The sequence below is a fragment of the Acanthochromis polyacanthus genome, chromosome 4, assembly GCF_021347895.1.
Source record: "Acanthochromis polyacanthus isolate Apoly-LR-REF ecotype Palm Island chromosome 4, KAUST_Apoly_ChrSc, whole genome shotgun sequence".
Classification (NCBI taxonomy): Eukaryota; Metazoa; Chordata; class Actinopteri; family Pomacentridae; genus Acanthochromis; species Acanthochromis polyacanthus.
The window spans coordinates 38,537,647-38,558,170 of NC_067116.1; the positions used below are offsets into that span (position 1 = coordinate 38,537,647).

General features: G+C 39.1%; 1 protein-coding gene across 2 annotated transcripts in view; it reads left to right on the forward strand.

Annotated features, from left to right (window-relative positions):
• hcn2b (hyperpolarization activated cyclic nucleotide-gated potassium channel 2b) overlaps nt 1–20,312 on the forward strand; it is a 52,870-nt gene extending 32,558 nt beyond the window's left edge. For both annotated transcript variants that reach the window (XM_051946630.1, XM_022191717.2), the window contains 4 exons: nt 4,155–4,301; nt 4,994–5,234; nt 9,912–10,076; nt 15,202–20,312. In XM_051946630.1, the coding sequence (XP_051802590.1) occupies nt 4,155–4,301; nt 4,994–5,234; nt 9,912–10,076; nt 15,202–16,160 (1,512 nt within the window). In that variant the 3' untranslated portion in view covers nt 16,161–20,312. The remainder of the gene's footprint in view (nt 1–4,154; nt 4,302–4,993; nt 5,235–9,911; nt 10,077–15,201) is intronic.
• The last annotated feature ends 212 nt before the right edge of the window (nt 20,313–20,524 follow it).

Here is a 20,524-nt window from a genome sequence, read left to right on the forward strand (position 1 = left end):
TTATGTGTGCAGAACAGGCTGGGAAAGTGAAGAAAAGATTGATTAAAAAGCAGAAAGTAGGAGGATTATAGGAGAAAGGGTGGGTTTATTATTAAAGGTAGGGGCAAATGTCACTCCTCTGTTTGTACTTCTTGCATAAAGTCAACTTTTTCCCCTTTTGTGGCAACCTTTCATCACTTTATGTGTGAGGAGAAAATCCTCCTGTAGAGAAATGATGTCCTACCGTGACAGCCAGCGTGTGCCGTATTAATAATATTGTGATTTGCTGTGTCACCCATGCCACCGAGGTCAAGCCTTTTTATTCTCTGAGCCATATGTCACCTTACAATGTGACAAAATTTAATTTTCCCAGACAGCGAGCGATCCTGTCCGACGCTTGTGTGTCATTGACTGTTACATGGAAGGTCATTGTGGGCTCCCCCGCTGCTCCTGCGCACTTTAAATCTGACCGTCGGTGTCGGACAGGACGAGGCTCTCCCTCAACCCTGTTTGAAATCTACTACTTGTCCAGTTGACAGTTTATTCCACAGGGGGATGACTCACACTGCTTAACACAAACACACTCACTGGGGAGGGAGAGCAACCTTATGTAACATTTAAAACAACTCCAGCCACAGGGCCACGTGGATTTGTTGCACAGTATTGATTTTAGAACAGCTTTTCAGATTAATTCATATTATTCACCCACAATTCTGATTGTCTTTTATGCTCTATTTTGCTCTGTGATTTCATGTGTTTGGTGCAGCTATACGGGTCAATATGTAATTGCAGGACTTTTTGTAACATAGTTGATATTTTTGCTGTTTTCAGGCCTAAAATCAACATGGCCGCCTATCACCAAACACCACATGACATTTTTTTAGAGAAAAATTCTTCTAAAATATTTAATATACAACCGTGTAAAATTGAAATTGAAAGATATTGTAGAAACAGTGTTGAAATGCCATAAATCCACATTTGACTCACACACTACTTTATAATAAATAACTCAGAAAGCCTTGGAGTCTTTTCTTCAGGAGGAAATGACATCATGTGGAGCAGGTCATGTGATCTGGAATTAACACACTTCTTTTATAGGTGTTTTTGTAACGGGTAACTTAGTTAAAAGTTATTTCTTGGACACAGATACAATGTGTTATTTTCCGTATAAAATTTGATATATTGCCAATAAATAAATATCTGTTATGATTATCTCAACTTAATAAAATGAACACAATCAAAACAATTTTTGAATGAGCTGATTTTATTATTGTTTAGCTAATTAGAAGGTGGTTGTTATTAAATTCGGATGATTTTAGTTGTCATTTTAGTGATATCCAGTCATTTTTTTAAATTAATAAGTGATTGTTTTTATAATAAATAATCATGGAATTTGAAAAGACATGATCATAATGAACATAAAAAGCATTCGTTTTTTTTCCCATTTAAAAAAATGCATACAAGATACATCCCATGGACTTCAAAAGTCCCTCAATTATATATTGACTCATGAAGAAGAGAGCTACAGAGGTTATCTTCTCAGCCTGTTCTTCTAAATCACGTGGCCGCTTTTCATCCTCAGGGCATAAAGATCTGTTGTTTTTTTCTCCTTTTGTTTACAAGAAGGTAGCGATGCATGAAACCGCATAGATGACCCGTGCTCCCGGAATAAACAAAGCAAACCCGAAGCCATTTCCGTACAATGAATAAGGAATTTATCTCCCGGTTGACACCGCCACCATGCAATTCCACCTTAAAGCTGTACAGTAGATCCAGCTGTGGAGGAAACCAGGCGTGAAATGTGTTAAGGAGCACCACAATGAGCTGATAAAAGTGGACATTCGGGCTGCATTCGTGGTGAATATGTGATTTTGTGATTCACTTGGTTTCAGTTTGACCCTCCAGTGAACAAACATGATGTGTTGGACCCAATTTCTGTCTTCAGCTCCTTACTTCCAGCCACATAATTACATATTTATCAATTCTGACATAAATAAACATCTTTTCTCTGACTAGAAACTCACAAATGCCCAGAGGTTCCATTTAACATTATCACATTTACTATTGAAATCAGTCAAAATTATCATTATTTTGCAGATAAGTGCTGTTATTTGAAACAAAACTATACACATTAAGCATTGGAAAATAATAAATAGATATTTTTTTGCTGTTTTGTTAAATTACAGAGACTAGTAAAATCACTGAAAGAAAAAGGAATTAACACATTGACTGCAAAAGACAAACAAAAAAGTCAAAGCTATAAATAATATCCACATTAAAAATCTGTAATTTTATAAATGGTAATTTCTTCTTTTATAGTATTAAACCATGAAGTAAAAACAAAACATCCACATTTCAAATAAATCAGCTAAAAATCTATATATTTTACAGATATTTATAGTTATTATCACACACATTTATGAATAATTAAAATTGAAAAATGGTAAATAATTTTATCATTTTCTTTCTTTGTTTCTTTTTTTTTTTACAGATTTTTGTTGTTTTGTTAAATTACAGAAAATAATAAAATCACTGAAAGAAGTATTCGTTTGTTGACTTTAAAACACAAGCAAAAAAAGCTTTAAATGATGTCCACATTAAAAAATATATGGTTTAATACATGATATTTCAATCTTTTACAGTGTTTGACCATAAAATTAAACAGGTTTTACTGTATTTAAATCAGTAAAAAGTCACTTATTTGCAGATATTTGCCATTATTTAAATTAAAAATTTTGTATATTAAAGATTGAAAAATGATGAATATTTTTAGAACTGATATTTTACAAATTTTCACAGTTTTATTAAATTACAAAAAATGTATAGTAAAATCAGTGAAAAACAAGTGTTAATTTACAAGTTTACTGTAAAAAAGAAAAAAGACCAAAGCTGCAAATGATGTCCACATCAAAAATCTATATTCTTATAAGCAATAATTCATTATTTTACAGTTTTGAACATAAAACTAAATCATTTTTGTTGCATTTATATTGGCTAAAAGTGTTATTTTTTTGACAGACATTTGCCATTATTTGAACAGAAAATTTTGTATGGTAAGGATTGAAAAAGGGCAAATATTTTTATGTATTTGTTATTTTATAAATTTCCCCAATTTTGTTAAATTACAGATATTTCATAAAATCACTAAAAAGCGTATTACTTAATCATTAATTAATTAATGTCGACTGTAAAGTAACAACAACAAACAGACCAAAGCTGTAAATGATGCCCACATCAAACATCTGTATTTTTTTTTTTTTATTTTTTTTTTACTGTTTTTAAATCAGTTGAAAACATAAGTGTTTTAGGCATAGTTACTGTTAGAATGATGTATGTTTGGAACTGAAAACAGGCATGAAATGTGTTGGGGAGCATCATAATGACTTGATAAAACAGTGGTGAATGTATGGTTTTGTCAGTCACTTGGTTTCAGTTTGACCCTCCACTGAGCAAACATGATGTGTTGGACCCAACCTCTGTTTTCAGCTCCTTATTTCCTGCCATGTAGGTACATATTTATCAATTCCTGCATTAATAACAAGCATCTTTTCTAGAAACTCACAAATGCCCAGTGGTTCCATTTAATTATTTACCTGTGTCTTTTCTTTCCCCACATTCCATCTTTACAGGTCATGTGAGATTTGTTTCACATGTTTATCTCATGAAAAAATGAAGCACAGAACAGTAACAGATATGTTTTCCCAGGTGAATATATTTCCTGTAGATTTGTCGCTTCAATAAAACAGCATTTAGTAAACCGGAATCACCGGAGAGTCTGCGATTAACGTCTACAATCGCGGCGTCTTTCTTCCCTAAACACAGCAGAGCGTGATGAAACCTCGTGGGCTTTTCAGAGCTGTCATGTTTCCTTAACAGCTTCATTGCAGTTTTCTTCCCATAGCTACAAGGTATAAATGGGTCACAGAACCCTCATGTGTGCAGAGCTGTACATCTCAGTAGTTTTAGAAACGCAAGGAGCTGATGAGAAATGATCATTTTAAGCAGAGACAAGCAGCACATGACGTCTTCTCAGCTGCTCTGACTAGCCCAGTAAAATCAACACGATGCTCCAAACTTCTCCAGTTAGCAAAAAAGTAGCCGAAATATGCTTTCTGTTATTGATTTCTGCTTCTGTTTTGCCTCTCACGTCTCTTTTTTTCCCCCCCATCTTCCAGTACAAACAAGTGGAGCAGTACATGTCGTTCCACAAGTTACCGGCCGACTTCCGACAGAAAATCCATGACTACTACGAGCACAGATACCAGGGCAAGATGTTTGATGAGGAGAGCATCCTGGAGGAGCTTAATGAGCCTCTACGTGAGGTATGAAAACATCCGAACCTTCACTGTAATGTGCTCATTCACCCGTAAATACACAGATTTCTCAACTATCCACTGAGTAAGTAGACTGGAACAAATGCATTATAATGCTCAGTTATGGTCTCTGAAACCCATAGCAGTGGAAAGAAGTCATTTACAGCCTTCTCTGTATCAGTTTGCTCATTAACTGATCCTGTTTTCTTACTCCCTTGGTGGTTATTCAGTGAGTCTTGGTGTTTTTTACAACTGAAAAATTATGTTACAAGAAAGAAATATGATTTTAACATGGATTTTATACTCCCACACATGAAAAATCTGTTTCCCCTGCTGCTAGTGGATACTTTTTACTGCATTTTACAGTAAACAAAGTCCTCTGGCTTCGAGAACGGCTCCAAGTGCACTTCAGGTAACGCAAAATGAGAGAAAAATAGAAGGGGAAGCTAAAATGAGCTGTGTCAAGGTCCCTCAAGGTAATGAATAAGAGCATAGCTACAAAAAGGCTTGAATCTGCACTGTGTTATTAATGGAAACTGTGTTTTTATTACTGTATTTCAGTTTTTTCTTTGAAAAAAGAGATAATATTTGACATATTTCTCATGCACAGCCATTATGAAATCAGTGGTTGTATCATTGGCAGCAGATCCCAATGCAAAAAAAAAAGACTCACCCAAAGGCTTTCTGCTGTCACCATTTAGGAAATCGTCAACTTCAACTGCCGCAAGCTGGTGGCCTCCATGCCGCTGTTTGCCAACGCCGATCCCAACTTTGTGACAGCCATGCTGACCAAGCTGAGGTTTGAAGTCTTCCAGCCCGGAGACTACATCATCAGAGAGGGCACCATCGGCAAGAAGATGTACTTCATCCAGCACGGGGTGGTGACCGTCCTGACCAAAGGAAGCATGGGCATGAAGCTGATGGACGGCTCCTACTTCGGAGGTACGCCACCGTCTTCATTACAGTAACATCCCCCAGATGTGTGTTTACTACTTAGACAAGAATCACAGCAACAAGCAGATGTAAAACAAAAATGAGAAATGAAAACAACACCCTGACATATTACTTGTGTGGCCCTGCCTTACAGCCACTTCTGTCCCACTTTCCCCGGCTGTTGTTCCTCTGTGACTGTTTAGGAGCATGTGGTGCCTCTGCTGCTGCCCGTAAAACCCACACAGGCATAACACACACGCACATGCACTTTCTGTTTTTCATCACTATTATTGTGTACGTCCTGTGGTTTTGACTGTTTGGGCTCCGTTTTTAACATCCGGTGCCCTCTGCAGCAGACCAGAGTTCACTGGCAGCGATGTTCATGTTGCAGCTGCCCAGAGAAAAGTGCCACACAAATCCAAAGCACGCACATGCAACCACACACACACACAGCCAATTAATAACAGCTAATTAGCACAGCAGAACGGTGACGACAGGGCCATTTGTGATGTCAAACACTGTTGAAAGCCGAGTCTGTTGCTAAGTAGGAAGCTGCGGATTGGAGGGACAACAAGATTTAACCACCGCAGGAGTGTGTGAGTGGTAAAATCTCTGAATTAGTAAGCAGATGTTAACATCACTATGAAACTTTCATGCAATTTCTTCTGCTTTCAGATTTTTGTTAGAGACCTTTGCACTCGGAAAGCAATGGTTGCATCTTCTAGCATTCATTTCTATTTCTTTAGCCTCATCGTTCCATATTTTTGTCGCTCAGTTTCGGTCTATGTTTCTTGAAGTTGCAGGCTAGCAGAACAAACCACTATTTGTCCAGCCACTGCCATCACATCCCTATCTGTTTTCATATATCATACAATAACTATGTGACTGTGTAAAAGCTGATGCCTTAAAAATACTGCAACATTCTGTACATTTGCATATTCACTTTATTTATACTATTACTATGTACTGAATGTTGTGAGGCTAGATTTCCAAAGCTTTCATATCTTCTAATATGTGAACAGTGGATTCCACGCTTCCAATAGCACAACTCAGAACATCTTTCATTAGATCCTAGAGACCTGGCAGATGCCTGCATCTTTCAAATTCTAATACTTAAGTCTTCCAAGGCCAGCCTGAGCTGCAAAAAGTAGCCCGATTGGATAGCCACTTGGTCTGAAAAGTGAATGCAGAAATACCTTAAAGCTGCATTCTGTCTAAAAGCCAGCAGGGGGCGACTTCCCCAGTTGCAAAAAGAAGCCTGGTATTATAGAGATCTGTGAGGACATGAGTCAGTTTCTCTCTTGATCCGTTACCTCAGTTAACATTTTCCAAATGAGTTTATGGTCTCATTCACTAGTTTTTAAACGTTCTGAATACCACTTGATGTTCATTTTGTAAATTATGGTCACATTTAAAGGAAAACAAATGATAAAACATGCGGTCGACAGGCTGCGATTACATCTAGTTTTTAAAAGAGCAAGATGCAACGATGGCAAAATTTAAAAAAACAGGATTTCTAAATGGTTGATGTCACGGTGGCTGCACCCGTGTTTATTATACAGTTGGATTTCTCATCAAGGAAGCAAATAGGCTTATAAATCACTTTTACCACTTATAAACCTCCAGCGACAGTCCACCCCTGTGCAGCGCCTACCAACCAAAGATTCCCCTGAAGACGTCATCTCAATTAATTTGTCAGACTTGAATAAAAAAGACTTTATACGACAACTGTTTGACAGTCTGAATCATGCCCACGATGAGCAAACTCCTCCACAATGATAAGAGATAAAAAATATGTTTAAATCTTGACTAAAAAATTAGGAATTTCAGGTAGTAAAACAGTAAATGATTTTCTTTATAGACTTACATCATCTAGTAATAAGAATGGGGAAACGGTGCAGCCAATTCGAAGGATAAAGGTGAAAATGGTCATGATTCCAAATAGTGCTAGGGAATATTCAAATCCCAGCGAAAATTCACTTCACAGCTTCCCAGTGTTTTTCTTCACATTTCAGAGACAGTGGTACGATCCATCAGCTACAAATGGTTACCCGGTGGTTTAAACAACCTTTTAATTCAGCCCTGGTGGTTTCATTAGTGCTATTATCCTCCACCAGCGCTTCCCACAGCACGCTAATGATGCTAGCAATATGCAAATGGTTGTGTATAAACAGGAGGATCCCGAGTGAGAATCTATGAAAGAAGCATGTTGGGGGCAATTTGAGGAGAGTTGTGACACAACTTTCATAAAAGTTGGAGCTCCTACATTGGTTTTCTAACATGATTGGGCAAAACTTATATAACAAAGAAAACCCGTCTGTATTTTCCCATAAATATTCATCAATAGACAGCATAATAACTGAACTTCTTCATATAGTTAATTCTACAGCTTTTATTTCCATTATACCAGCTGACCACAAACAACATAACAATAAACATTGCATCATCTGTCTGTATAGGATATTAATCCTTAATCTACCGGGAACCATATAAATCCTTTATCAGACAGAAAACATGATCACATTTTACTTCAGTAACCTCGAAATAAAGCTACTGTGTTCTGACTCAGTGAATGTATCTGAATGTATTTTACATACAGTCTACTTCAACTGTTTCGAGACAATGTGTGTGTGTGTTTATATACAAGTGAAGACAGTTGTGGCCTGTGTCTTACCACTATGAATATTCTTGAAATTTTCCAACATAAAGGAATAGTTTTACATCTTAGGTTGTTTTTTTCTTTTTTCCAAGACTGAGACAAGTAGAATTATATCTCACTCATATCTTTATTCTAAGGGTACAACCTGTTGCCAGGTAGCTTAGCTTAGCTTAGCATACATATAGTTGACAAGGTAACAAAACAGCAAGCCTGACTCTGTCCAGCCGAAACAAAATTAGTATGAAAAGAAAGTACAATAGAAAGAAAGAATCCAGTTTATACACTTTCATTTTCACAACCTTCAGAGCTAGTGATAGGCTTTGTTTAGCACTAGATGAAGCCAGGCTATGCAAAGCTAAGCTAACTGGCTACTGGCAGTAGCTTCATATTCAATGGACATACAACTGATTGTATATAAAAGATGAATGTAGTCAGACTGGGACTGAAAAGTGAAGTCAATGCAGAAGTGCCTTAAACCTGCATTCTTTCTAACAGTCAGCAGGGGGCGACTCTTCTGTTTGCCAAAAGAGCCAGATTATATAGAAGTCTATGAAATAATGAGCCTATTTCTCAATTAAGTCTGTCACTTCATTACACATTTTACAAATGGGTTTATGGCCTCAATTGTTAGTTTCAAGGGTTTTTGAATTTAGCATTATGTTATTTTGACAATCATGGTGCCATTTAGGGTAAAATTGGGAATAAAGCACAGTGTTGTTTTAGGGTGATGCTACCGTAAGACTGATGTGTTGCTACCATACCACCATGCATAATGTCCTTTGGTTCTCCAGTCCAATCTACCACTCTGATAATATGACTGATTCAAACGACCAAGTTGGTGATCAAACTATAAATTTGAGGCTTCAGAGTGATTGCTCACAAACCAGTGAGTGATGTCACAGCAACTAGGTCCATTCATGTAAAGTCTATGGTGACTAAAGAAAGTCACACTGCATAGCCTCTAGGTCTGAAAGGGACGGCCAATGGGAATGTGCCTCAAACTTGTATTCTTTCTAACAGACAGCAGGGGATGATTGTTCTGGTTGCAAAAATTGTCTAGTTGTATAGAAGTTTATGAGAAAATCAACCAACTTTTACCTCAGTGAACATTTTCCAAATTAGTTTATGGTCTCAATTACTAGTTTCAAGGCTTTTTGAATACAGCATGATGCTATTTTTGTAAATTGTGGTCCCATTTAGAGTAAAATAGATGATAAAACTCAGGTGACATTGGCGGTCACTGCCATATCATCCTTAGAGTTCTCAGTTATATCCACTTCATTATATCTGATTTCAAAAAATGCAGCCAGATGGTCAGATTCCAAACTCAAATTTCAGAATGATAATCCACAAACCAATTAGTGGTGTCATGGTGGCCACATTCATCTTTTATGCACAGCCAGGCTTTTCATCAAGGAAGCAAATGCGCTTATTTTTCTAGCTACTGAACCACCCTTCACTTATAAACAAACAGTCCAGTCCATCCCGTGCAGTGCCTGTTCCCAACGGAGTTCCCTTGCATTTCGTTACTTTCCCCTCTTTCCCACTGAGTCAGGAGGTCGACCTTTCAGGCGAAGGAAAAGGAGGGCATATGGTTGTCAAGACAACAGTTCACCCCAGCCCATGTAAGAGGAAAAACTAGAGAGAAGAAGATAGTAAAGGAAGGGAAGAGGAACAACTGGATGTAACGAAGCTTAGCTGCACATCTCTAAATATAGTGTGAGCTTCCTCACACAGCTGTCAGTGCTGTTCCAGTGATGGAAGAAATACTCTGTCACGACCTCTGCATGCATAAAACACTTTCGTTTTGATCACAGATTTGCTCAAGGCCAAAAGTTTTTTTCCAGCTCAGAGAAAATTAACATCAAAGTTTTATTTTGTGGCAGTTTTATAACGGGTGATCGATGTTAGACTGCTCAATAAGTCACTCATTCGTGGCGTCTCTGTTCTCTTCTCCGTCTGACACCTGGAAATTTGCCAGTCTGCCATTTTTCACAATCTTGTCTGGTTTTCTTTCACCCTACCAGAGATCTGTCTACTGACCCGCGGCAGACGGACGGCCAGCGTGCGAGCAGACACCTACTGTCGCCTGTACTCTCTCTCGGTGGACAATTTCAACGAGGTCCTGGAGGAGTATCCCATGATGAGGAGGGCCTTTGAGACAGTTGCCATCGACAGATTGGACAGGATAGGTAAGACCGCAACATTGTTCAACAAAGAGGAGGACTTGTAGACTCCAGCTGGTGCTTTCATTTGACATCAACATAAAATTGCGCTACAAAAAGTTGTGTGCAAAGGAGGGCAAACAGCTTCACTTTTTTGGAATTGTAGGATTGAGAGCTTTAGTTTCATTTATTATAGTTTAATGCTGGTTTTTGGAACAGTAAAATGTAAGAAATAGTTACCCCATATGCTGTCATAGATCCCTTCAGTCCAATCCATCTGTCCAATTTATACTAAAACTGTAATAGTGCTGACCTATACTAACATAAAACAAACTTTTAAATCAGAGCAACACACTGAAAATGGAAATTATTTCATATTTCCAACCAGATTTAATTTCTGAAATGTGTCTCAGAGATTTAGTTCTGGATAATTAGCATTATGCCTTACTGATAAAAGCCACAGGTATGGTGTCTCATAAGCATATGAGTCACTCATGAGATGAAATGAAGCGTAAAGAAAAATGTATTCATTCATTAACGTGATGTTTCTGTCAAAACACTGCTCTGCCTGACAGCTGTGATATACTGTACAGATGATTCTAACAGGGCCTGGGTGGTGTCGGGAGGAGGAAGGGAACCCAGGGTGAAAATGCATTAATGGTGCTGCAGTTTAATGCTTCATATATCTGACATTTTGGAAAACAGATATTTGAGAAACTTGAGATGTTTAATTTTGATCTGTGATATGAGTGAGTGAACAGTTTGAATGCACAAACATGTTAACACAAACAAGCACACTTACGGCAGATCCACCTTTCTCCTCTCAACCTTGCCCCCCAAGGTCAGCAGTGCGGCTGATGTCACATCCCCCCATCACATGATTGCACTTCACATTTTCAAAAAAAAAAGCCCTGCATGTGCCACCTGCCAGCTGTTGCCATAGCAGCCAGATTCCACACATGAGCAGCCTTCAATCAGGCAGCTCACATATTTGGACGGAGGCTGACATGGCTGCACGGAGACTTGAACACCAAATAAATGTTCCCACTGGGCTCCATGTGTGACCTGATGCATATTATTTGTTAAAAATGTGTTCTTTTGTTTGGCTTTTTGAAAAGTCATTGCTAGGAAAAACATCTGGATCAAACACATCGAGGGCTATCAGAAGCCATGTTAAAACTATTAAAACCGACTCAAACCCACAACATTTGTTTCTTTTTACTGCTATGAGAAATTGTTGGATAACTCTCCTTAACCCTCTAAACCCCAGAACCCACCAACAGGTTTTAAAGGCATGTTATGTTGTAAAAATCACCAAAATTACACCATTTATCAGAACCGGAGACAGCAAAAAAACAGGAAGAATTGCTAAATTTTCAACCCTCTTAAAACTACTTATCTGTTCTGCTGGAAAATGTAACTAAACTAAGGTTATAATTTTGGTACATGTGTTATATAAAAAGATGCCATAAATAAAGTGTAGCTCTACCTCTAACTAGATACTCAAAAAAAAAAAAAAAAAAAACTAAAACCATCTGAGGTCCACAGTGAAACCATGAAGCTATTAATGACTCAGCTGCAGCCAACATTCACCTGGAAAAAAAATCATTTTGGCAGAAGTGCAAGCAGTGCTGACAAAGATCTGATAGGAGACAAGTATGGAAACCAATTAGAGTGACAGAAAATAAAAACATGCTTGAAGAATTAAATGAATGTGATTTTGTTCAAAAACAGTATACAGTGGAGCATGTTGTCAGCAAGTTGTTAAAAGATCTATTCTGAACGGTGAAATATCTTCCAAAAACGGTATAAAAACAGCTCGTTTCTAGAGGTTGCAAAAATGTAAATAGGAAAACATCTACAGTATGCATGTGCCACAATTTCTTTTTTCCAATACTGTAAAACGACAGGGCACAATTTTTGTGAAAGAATCATCAAAGAATCTAACTCTCCTTTTTTCCTTTTAATTACTGTTTTACATTTTGATTCCAGGTAAAATAATAAAAAAAGAATAAAGAATTTTTTAGTGAAAGTGCAAGGAGTTCAAAGGGTTAAGATCGCTGCTTTAAAATTATACTTCAAGATCAACAGGTTTTATGATTTTGTTTTCCTTTTTCTGTTGAGTATTTGCAACCACAAATCTATTCATATATTTAATGGAACCACAGTTGCTGTCAGACATCCGCTCCTGTCCATAAAAACAGTCTTTGGCTTTGTTACTATGCAGATACACTGTTCTACATTGTCTTTCTGTCTATATGCATCACATTGTATTGGCTGTTGGGAACTACCGCCTATAGTAGAACCTTGAGTATGTGAGTTATTATTCAATACAATGCCATGTACAGTGTCACATAAAATCTGCTGAAGAAACTACGGGGCTGTGATTGGATGGGAGATGGAGGTGTTACTCGATAATGAATAGGCATTGTTGAGAAAGCAGTGATGCACAGAATGTGTGATATCTGTGGGTGTCTGCATCTGTAAGGGCAGCTTCGGCCTACCATCTGCTTTCAGCTCACCCTCAAGTGCTCTTAACAAGTTATTGTCGCCCTTTTTCGTCACTTGTAGCATCTGTTTGCCATCCGTGTTTCCTCAGGAAGGACATTTGGCTGGCAGAGGCCTACGCTGCCAGTTTATAACATCCTCAGGAGGCTGTACAACAAGAAAGATTGTATATTTGAGAAACTAAGAACACTCTCTGCATTACTGCCAAGCTTTTCCAATATGCCACACACCAAATGGGGATTCTTCTGCCTCCTCCTTCCAAACTTCAAGAAAGGACCCTGATCCCAAGCTTAGGCTGCCAAACTTGGTGTTTTCAGTTCATCACAATCATCATCTGGTCCCTCCGAAGCTTCTCCTTCTGGCTAGTTAGCTGACTGTGTTAGGAAGGAACAAGTTCATGGCCAGGCTTTTTGACCTCTTGGTTCTGTGAGTGGTTCTCAGGCTGTTGCACTGACTAATAACCTCACTTTCTAGCCAGCTTTCTGGACCGCCTTCTGCACCAGAGAACCGAGCCAACTGCCAGTGATAGTAGCACAGAAGAGCTACAGTACATCCACTACTACAGTTGCCTGCTACCACATTGAAAATTCTCTGCATGCCCATTTCCGCTGAGTCCCCCGTTGTCCGCAAAAAACAACAGAGGTTGGATCATCTGGATACAGCTAAAGCTAAGAATGAGCCAAAATCTTGCCGTTGGTGTCAACCTTCAAGTCCTGTAGCATTTGTTGCCCATCACATGATATCATTCATCAAGAAATCTTGATTATCTGAACCTCATTCTGTAGCAGTTCCGGGTAGATTGTGTATCTAATCTTCACCTAACAACAGACATTTTCCTTTTTTCTTGAAGTTATTATGTGGTTAACAAAGGCAGCAGCTGAAATATTGAGGCGTTGTCTGCCTCATTGTATCTTTAGAGAATTGCCTTCACAAATCAGAGCAAGTCATATTCTGGTTAGAAAGGTTTAGCTGAAACAAGAACTCAGTCTACCTGCTCCATCCCCCTTCCTGATTATTACACCAGAGAGAAGAACTTGTGAATTTAACTCTCAGGCTAACACACTCGTGTTACTTATCTAACAATGGTGAGTTTGAACTTGTGTGATCCCATTATGTTGTTCTCTGTGATCCTGGATGGGTCCTCTGCTCAAATGCACTTCTACTTTCAGAGAGATACTCAGCATTAACCAGCTTTTTCAGGACCAAGTGCAATTCTACAGTTCACTGGCAGCTTCCTAAATCCACGTGCCTTCTAGAAGTCTTATCTCGAATCTGTAATGGCAGAAGGAAACTGGGACTTGCTCTTTTAGTCTGCAGTGCTTTCAAAAGGCTTCATCAGTTTTACGTACGGGTGAGAAGGAGTACATTTCTGTGAGATATTCACGGTCTGAGATCACACTCGAGAGACTTGTTGAGGTCACATGTGAGTTGCGTAAAGTGACATGACCTTCATATGAGTCATAAGAGACAACGGAACTGAAGTATGATATAGTACAAAGGCATGTCAGGAAGGCAAACACTCTTGTAGTTAATTTTAGCATCACTCCTGCCAAGGGTTTCATGTAACTCCTCGATATATGAGTGGATATACCGCAGCTCTCCTCTTATGTTTGGGTGTGTCCCCTCTGCTTTGCTTATTTTTCTGGAGACATTGCAGTTGGGAATTCTGCTGTACCACCAAATACAAAAAGTGGGTGCTACAGTTAAATCAACAGATTCAGCGCTTGCTCAAGCATTTGTTTATTCTTTTTTTTTTTTTTTCCACCACACTCATGTCTGAGATGGTGATATCTCTGTTTGCCCTCAAGTCAGCTGCACATCTGCTTGTAAAGTTGGGACCACTGCATCCAGCTGTGCTTTGAACTACTGCTGGATGCAGTGCACTGCAGGCAACTCAGATGCCATCTCCACACTTCTAATAAGCCAAAGCTAACCTAGTCCTTTGGATCTGAAGAGGGCATGAGGCTGGCCAATATCTCATTAACACAAGTGAGCCACAGCAGCGGTTGGGGGTAGAGTCTTAGATGCATAGTAGGTGGAACATGGACTTTTATCTCCAGCACTTGTCCCATGTTTATGGATTGTTGAGGTTGTGGCTCCTTCAATTCAATTCAGTTCAATTTAAGTAGAATAATAGAATAATTTTGTTGTTCTTGGTGCTGCAAACTGATGGGACTTAAGCTAGCAGGGAGTAGTAATTCCTCTCAGATGGCTACATACATACACAATTGGAATTACACCAAGGTAATAATTATCTTCTCCTGGAGGGCTAATGCATGCAGAGAACCAGAGTAAACAAACATTCTAACAATGGATATACTCTGTTCAATATCTTCTGCACTGAAGTGAGTTTGCAAAAACACTGTCTGACCATGTTCAACACAGGGAACGAGTGTCTGAGTTGTTATCTATTTTTTTTCTGTATGTGTTTGTCAGTGATGAATTTTACGTGTACAGAAAAATATAGTTGACCAAAAACTGCCGATCCACCAAGGCCAGAGGTAGAATAAAGGGTAAAGGTGATTGATTATTCTTGTTAAGCAAAAGAAAAAGACTAACAATAAGGTAGGAAGAAATGCAAGGTAGCAAAACTTCACTCGCATAACTATGACTGTTGCAATTTTCTGTTGTTGTGTCATTACAGGCAAGAAGAACTCAATCCTGATGCACAAAGTTCAGCATGATCTCAACTCAGGTGTTTTCAACAACCGTGAGAACGAGATGATCCAGGAGATAGTTAAATACGATCGGGAGATGGTACAACAGGTGGATGTTCCACGACCTCGGGCCATGTCCATGACGCCTCCTCTGCCTGGTGGGATCTATACTCCCTCAGGTTCCTCCACCCAGCCCCAGAATTCAGCAATTGCCACTCTGCAGCAGGCCGTAGCCATGAATTTTTGTCCCCCCACGCAAGGGAACTCGGTGGGAACTGGGACCCTGCAGTCTCCCAGAATGGTGAGGAGATTCCAGGTAATACAAGGCGTTTCCAGCCCTGTCTCAGCCTCTCCACTGCAGTCTCAACTTCTTGCTTCTGGTGCCTTTGCTCCGGTTCTGTCCAGCCCTCCTGTCCAGAGCCCACTGGCGGTTGGAGGACGATCATTCCAGTATGGAGCCAGTCCTACCTCAGGCTCCCAGCTCTCTCTAGCCCAGCAGCACATAACCAGCCCTGCACACCGGCCCAGCACACATAAGAGTACCCATTCCTTGCAAATGGGCAGCCTGAGCCAAGATGCCAGGGCGCTGTCAGCCTCGCAGCCCTCACTGCCTCATGAAGGGGTACAACCAGGTGCCCCTAGTCCTCCCCAATCGACACGAGTGTCCTCCACTTCCATTGGACCCCCTCAGACCCCAGCAGGTCTTACAGGCATCCGGAGCGCTATACCACATAGGGTAATACTCCCCCACCAAATGTCCGTCGGAGCATTTCCTGTAGCATCCCTGCCTGGTTCTGTGCCTGGTTTCACTCCTGGCACAGGACTGGCAATAGGAGGTCTGGGAACAGGTCTAGGGGACTCGGGACTACCCAAGAAGGACTCGATATCAAGCCTTCCTGAGACAGACCACATCAAAGTCAGATCCAGGCTATCTTCAAACTTGTGATCTTAATTAAACTGTGCTGGAAACGTGACTCAGTGGGGGGGCTCGACTGCAGGAACTGGGGAATTTGTTGTTCTCTTGCCTACAGTTCCTCCTCCGTCTACTCCAGTTTGACGTATGAATGTTGAGTGAGCGGCAGCAGGGAAAGAGAGGAGACTGTTCTAACATAATAAAGTCTGTATGGAGACGTTTGAAAGCTGCAGCATTGAGATGTAGTTGCACAGATTGGTAGTGGTAAAGTAGCATCTTTATTTCACAACTTAGTCGGCAACAATATGGGCATAATTGCTTCACTATCCTCTCATTCACCTCATTTAATGCAAACTTGGGGTCGGATGGGGCTAAAAGAAATTCAGGGACCTGCTTCAGAAATCAGAAGTTGGCACTTTAGTGAGGTTTAACTACTGTGTCTATCACACGTTGTTGGTAGGCTGGCTGAAAAAGATGATCTTCTCACACAGGCACAAGAGTAAATGTAATTTTGTAAAAACAAAAAAAAATTCATACAGACTGGAGTGCTTTTTGCGTTTTTCAAGGATTCCCATGAAAAACTCTAAGACTAAATTTGTAAGCACAAAACTGGACAATATTAAGTGGGATATAAAAATACAAGGCAAAAGCACTCCCCTTTGACTACCCTGATGTTCCCAAATATTTTAAGCCATATTCCCCCCACTCTATTGTTACAAATGGATGAATGAGTATATTTATGAATCAAAATGGCATTTTCAGAATCCAATCAGCATCTTTTGTAAGTCTTCCCTGCCTCTGATAGTCAGACAAATATGAGTCCGGGGGCATTTCAGATCACAGACATTGAATATATCCTTCATACTGAAATTACAGCTGTGGGACAAATTGTCTTGTTCCAGCCAAGCCATCGATTTCTATGGGAAATGCCTGCATGTTTGTTTCATTTAAAGCTGCAATAATCAATACACTTAATATTAACAGTGAATCAAATGACTAAGTGCAGTGAACCCAAAGAGAAAGATCACTCAACTGTGGATCTCATTGTAGCTTTTTAGCCTCTTTTAGCTCACCGTTTTGGTTTAAGATCCACAAATTTCACCATCTCTTTTACCACTTTAAGTAAGAGCTGCTTTATAATGAAAGAAAGAATGAAAGACAAGTTTAGCAGCTTGCTCATGAAGAAAATCAAACATTTTTCCTCATGCACTGGTGGAGACCAAAGCGGAGCTACATGGGGAGCCCAGAAAAATAATTTTTACTGACATAATAAGGAAAAAGAAAGTTAGCAATTGATTAATGCAGATTTAAGAATCATGAATACATATGGTTTAGTGAGAATATTCCCAATTAAAATAAGCAACACCCCATCTTACAGCTGATATAGAATGGATTATGATGGGTGAAAGGACCGTAGGCATGTGAGTAGTAATATGCCACACAATATTCTACTGGATCTTAGAAATTGGGAGACACTGCCAGTTAATTACAAGAAATTTTATATGAGTCAAAATGTAAATTCAGATCATCACAATGTAAATCCATGAATCCATTTTTTTTCTAACCCCGAATCTCACTCTCCTCCAGCAGCAGTTTGGCCAACGTGTCGCTATGCCAAAGTCAATTCACACAGATATTGAAACTCCTGCAAAGCTCAACCCTGCTGTTATAACGCTACAGTTTTGATCAACAGCCAAGGACAGTGTGGTTATTTTTGCAGGATGTATATTGCAGTGTGCCTCTGTTATAAATGCCTCAATAAGAGTTCATCGGATGCCGCTGATTTGTGTCCAAAAGCATTAGGAAGGGAACCTTTTCTCCTGGACCTGACATTCTATTCACCTCATCTCACTAATGCCTGAGCCATTACTGGGTAATGAGAGTGGAAATTGGAATCCCTCGGGTCTGTTTGGGACTGTTATTATTCTCCTTCGATTGGATTTCATTATACAGTGCCAATAATGAGTTCCTCTTCTATGATCATTTTTGCATTCTCATTTTGTTTAGTTTCAGCTCCTGTGTTGTTATCCACCTTGAGAGTTTCTGAATGGGACAAAGTTGAAGGTTTTTAAGTATTTTTATACAGTGTTTTTTTTTTAGGTCTGTTGTGTTTTTGTTCTATGCCCAAATTATGCCCCGTGGAACCTATTTGGATGCTCGAAAAATAATTAATAGAGGCTTGTTATGAGAGTGGTGTTTTACTGAAATTCACACCGTGTCCTGGAGGCACTGTCTTAGGACACAAAATGCATTTAGTGACAAAATTAGTTTGCAGACTATTTTTTGTTGTTTATTTAACATAACTGGAAATCACACAGAGAAACAGAAAATAGGATCAGCAGCAAATATGGTCAGGATCAGTACTTAAACTGAAATCACAGATATTCTCAAGCTTAATTATTCAGAATCAACCCCACAATTTTCAGCTTAAACATGAACAGAATCACACCAAAGTTTGTGGGATGTTTTGTATGCAAGTCTCACTAAATTTCAGGCAAATCAGTCAATAATACACTAAACTCATTCAGTCGTATTGTCTGAAAGTGATGTTTATCACGCAAAGCAATAACTGTTTGAAAAAGAGCGAGTGGTCACTTTTATGTAGATGACGTTCTGTTGTATCTTTGAGATGTTAATGGAGATGCAATATATCAGCTTTCGGACTGATTTTCCAAACTTTACTGATATTTTGTTGTTGGAAGCAGATATTGAGATTTAAATCACACTCTTAACTAAAAATAACTTAGCTATTTCTACGTGTGTCTCATGTAAACCTGACTGCTTATTTATGTAACCTAGTTTACTATAAACTACTGTAGACCTACTAAAAAATGTTTGAAAAAGGAATCTCATCTTAGTCTCTGACAAACTGCATATTATCATCTGGTGTGAACTGATATTACTTGAACATTACAATTAAAGCAGAAGAAAAGCTTTTGCTTTGCAGAAGACGTATCACTTCTTTTTCTACAGTCGCTCACAGAACCATCCACAGTTTGTATATAATCCTGTGCCAGTTGCTGTGAGGTCTGCATGACTCTTTCTACTGTATTTGTTTAGTTACTTTTCTAATCTCACACCCAAGTAAATTAGCGAAACCTGCTCCTTTTACCGACGGCGCTTTCAGATTTATTCTCCCTTTGACACCGTTTACCGCTCACACCTAATTAGCATGTTGCCCAGAAACTGTGTAAGTGCATTTTTAGCTCCTTTTTGCAACTTTACAAACATGTTTAGTGTTATGTAAATGTTACAACAACTCAGCTGTTCAGCTCTTTCAATAGACCCTCAAGGCTTTTGCTTAGGATAGCATCTGGGCTGCACACATGCACGCAAAGGCGGCAGCAACATCAACAGAAGCGTCTGTATTTGCCAAGTTGTGTGCTTTTCAAAAATTCTTTTTCTTTTTTTTTAAAGCCTCATTTTTCTTATCTTCAAGGCTACAGTTAGAACTGCAGTATTTACCATTCCAGTTTTCATCAATGGGAGTAACGGATGGTGATTCAGAGTGTTTAAAACGTGCATCTACAAGGGCTGTTCATTTGAATCGAGCGAGGATGTGATTTTGTGTCTAACATTATTATCTTTTCGGCGAATAACAACTGGAAGAATACATGATGCACTTTTTTATACTAGTTGTTTCTGTATTTCATGGGATACACTATTTATTTCCTTTGTTGTTTGCATACTTCATTCTTGCTTTATCCTCAGAACCTTGTTCTTGTGAATAGCGTCATTCAGTAATGCAGTGACTTGGTACAAAGCCAAACTAATCGATACCTTAAATACTGCAGACAAATGTAGGCTAGCTAATGTAGACTGCGCTCTTCTCCTACAGGAATCATGAACTCCCTTGAGGCAAGCAGACGATCTCAGGCGGTCACGGTCTGTGAAATCAGACATTAACGGTGCAGTACAGGCATTTTTCTTTTGTTTTTCTGTGTCAGGGACCTGATTTTCTTTTATTGAGCCACTCTACAGTTGTCACATCCCATAATATGTACTGTGCATACCTAGTGCCTAGCAAATATCGTAGTCTCCACATACATGTACTATATTCTTTGTGTGTGTGGCTGTAAAAAGAAAATGCAAACCTCCTCACAATGCAAACATCACTGTCACTTGTATCCCACTGCAATACATGTACAAAGGAAAACCAATAAATTGTATTTGAATACGGTGTGATTCCGCTGCTTCATGTCTAGCTGATTCATTTGTAGGTTGGCATGTTGGGAAAAATAATCACAAACAGGCTGTGTGGTAGTAATTTTACATCATAATAGAAGCATAACTTCTCAATGCAGTAAAGGCATCTGATGGTGAAGCCTCTGCCTTCTGTTAGTCAGCATGTTGTTATTCTAGTGTCAGAATAGTGACTGTTTACGTGGTTCAGTATC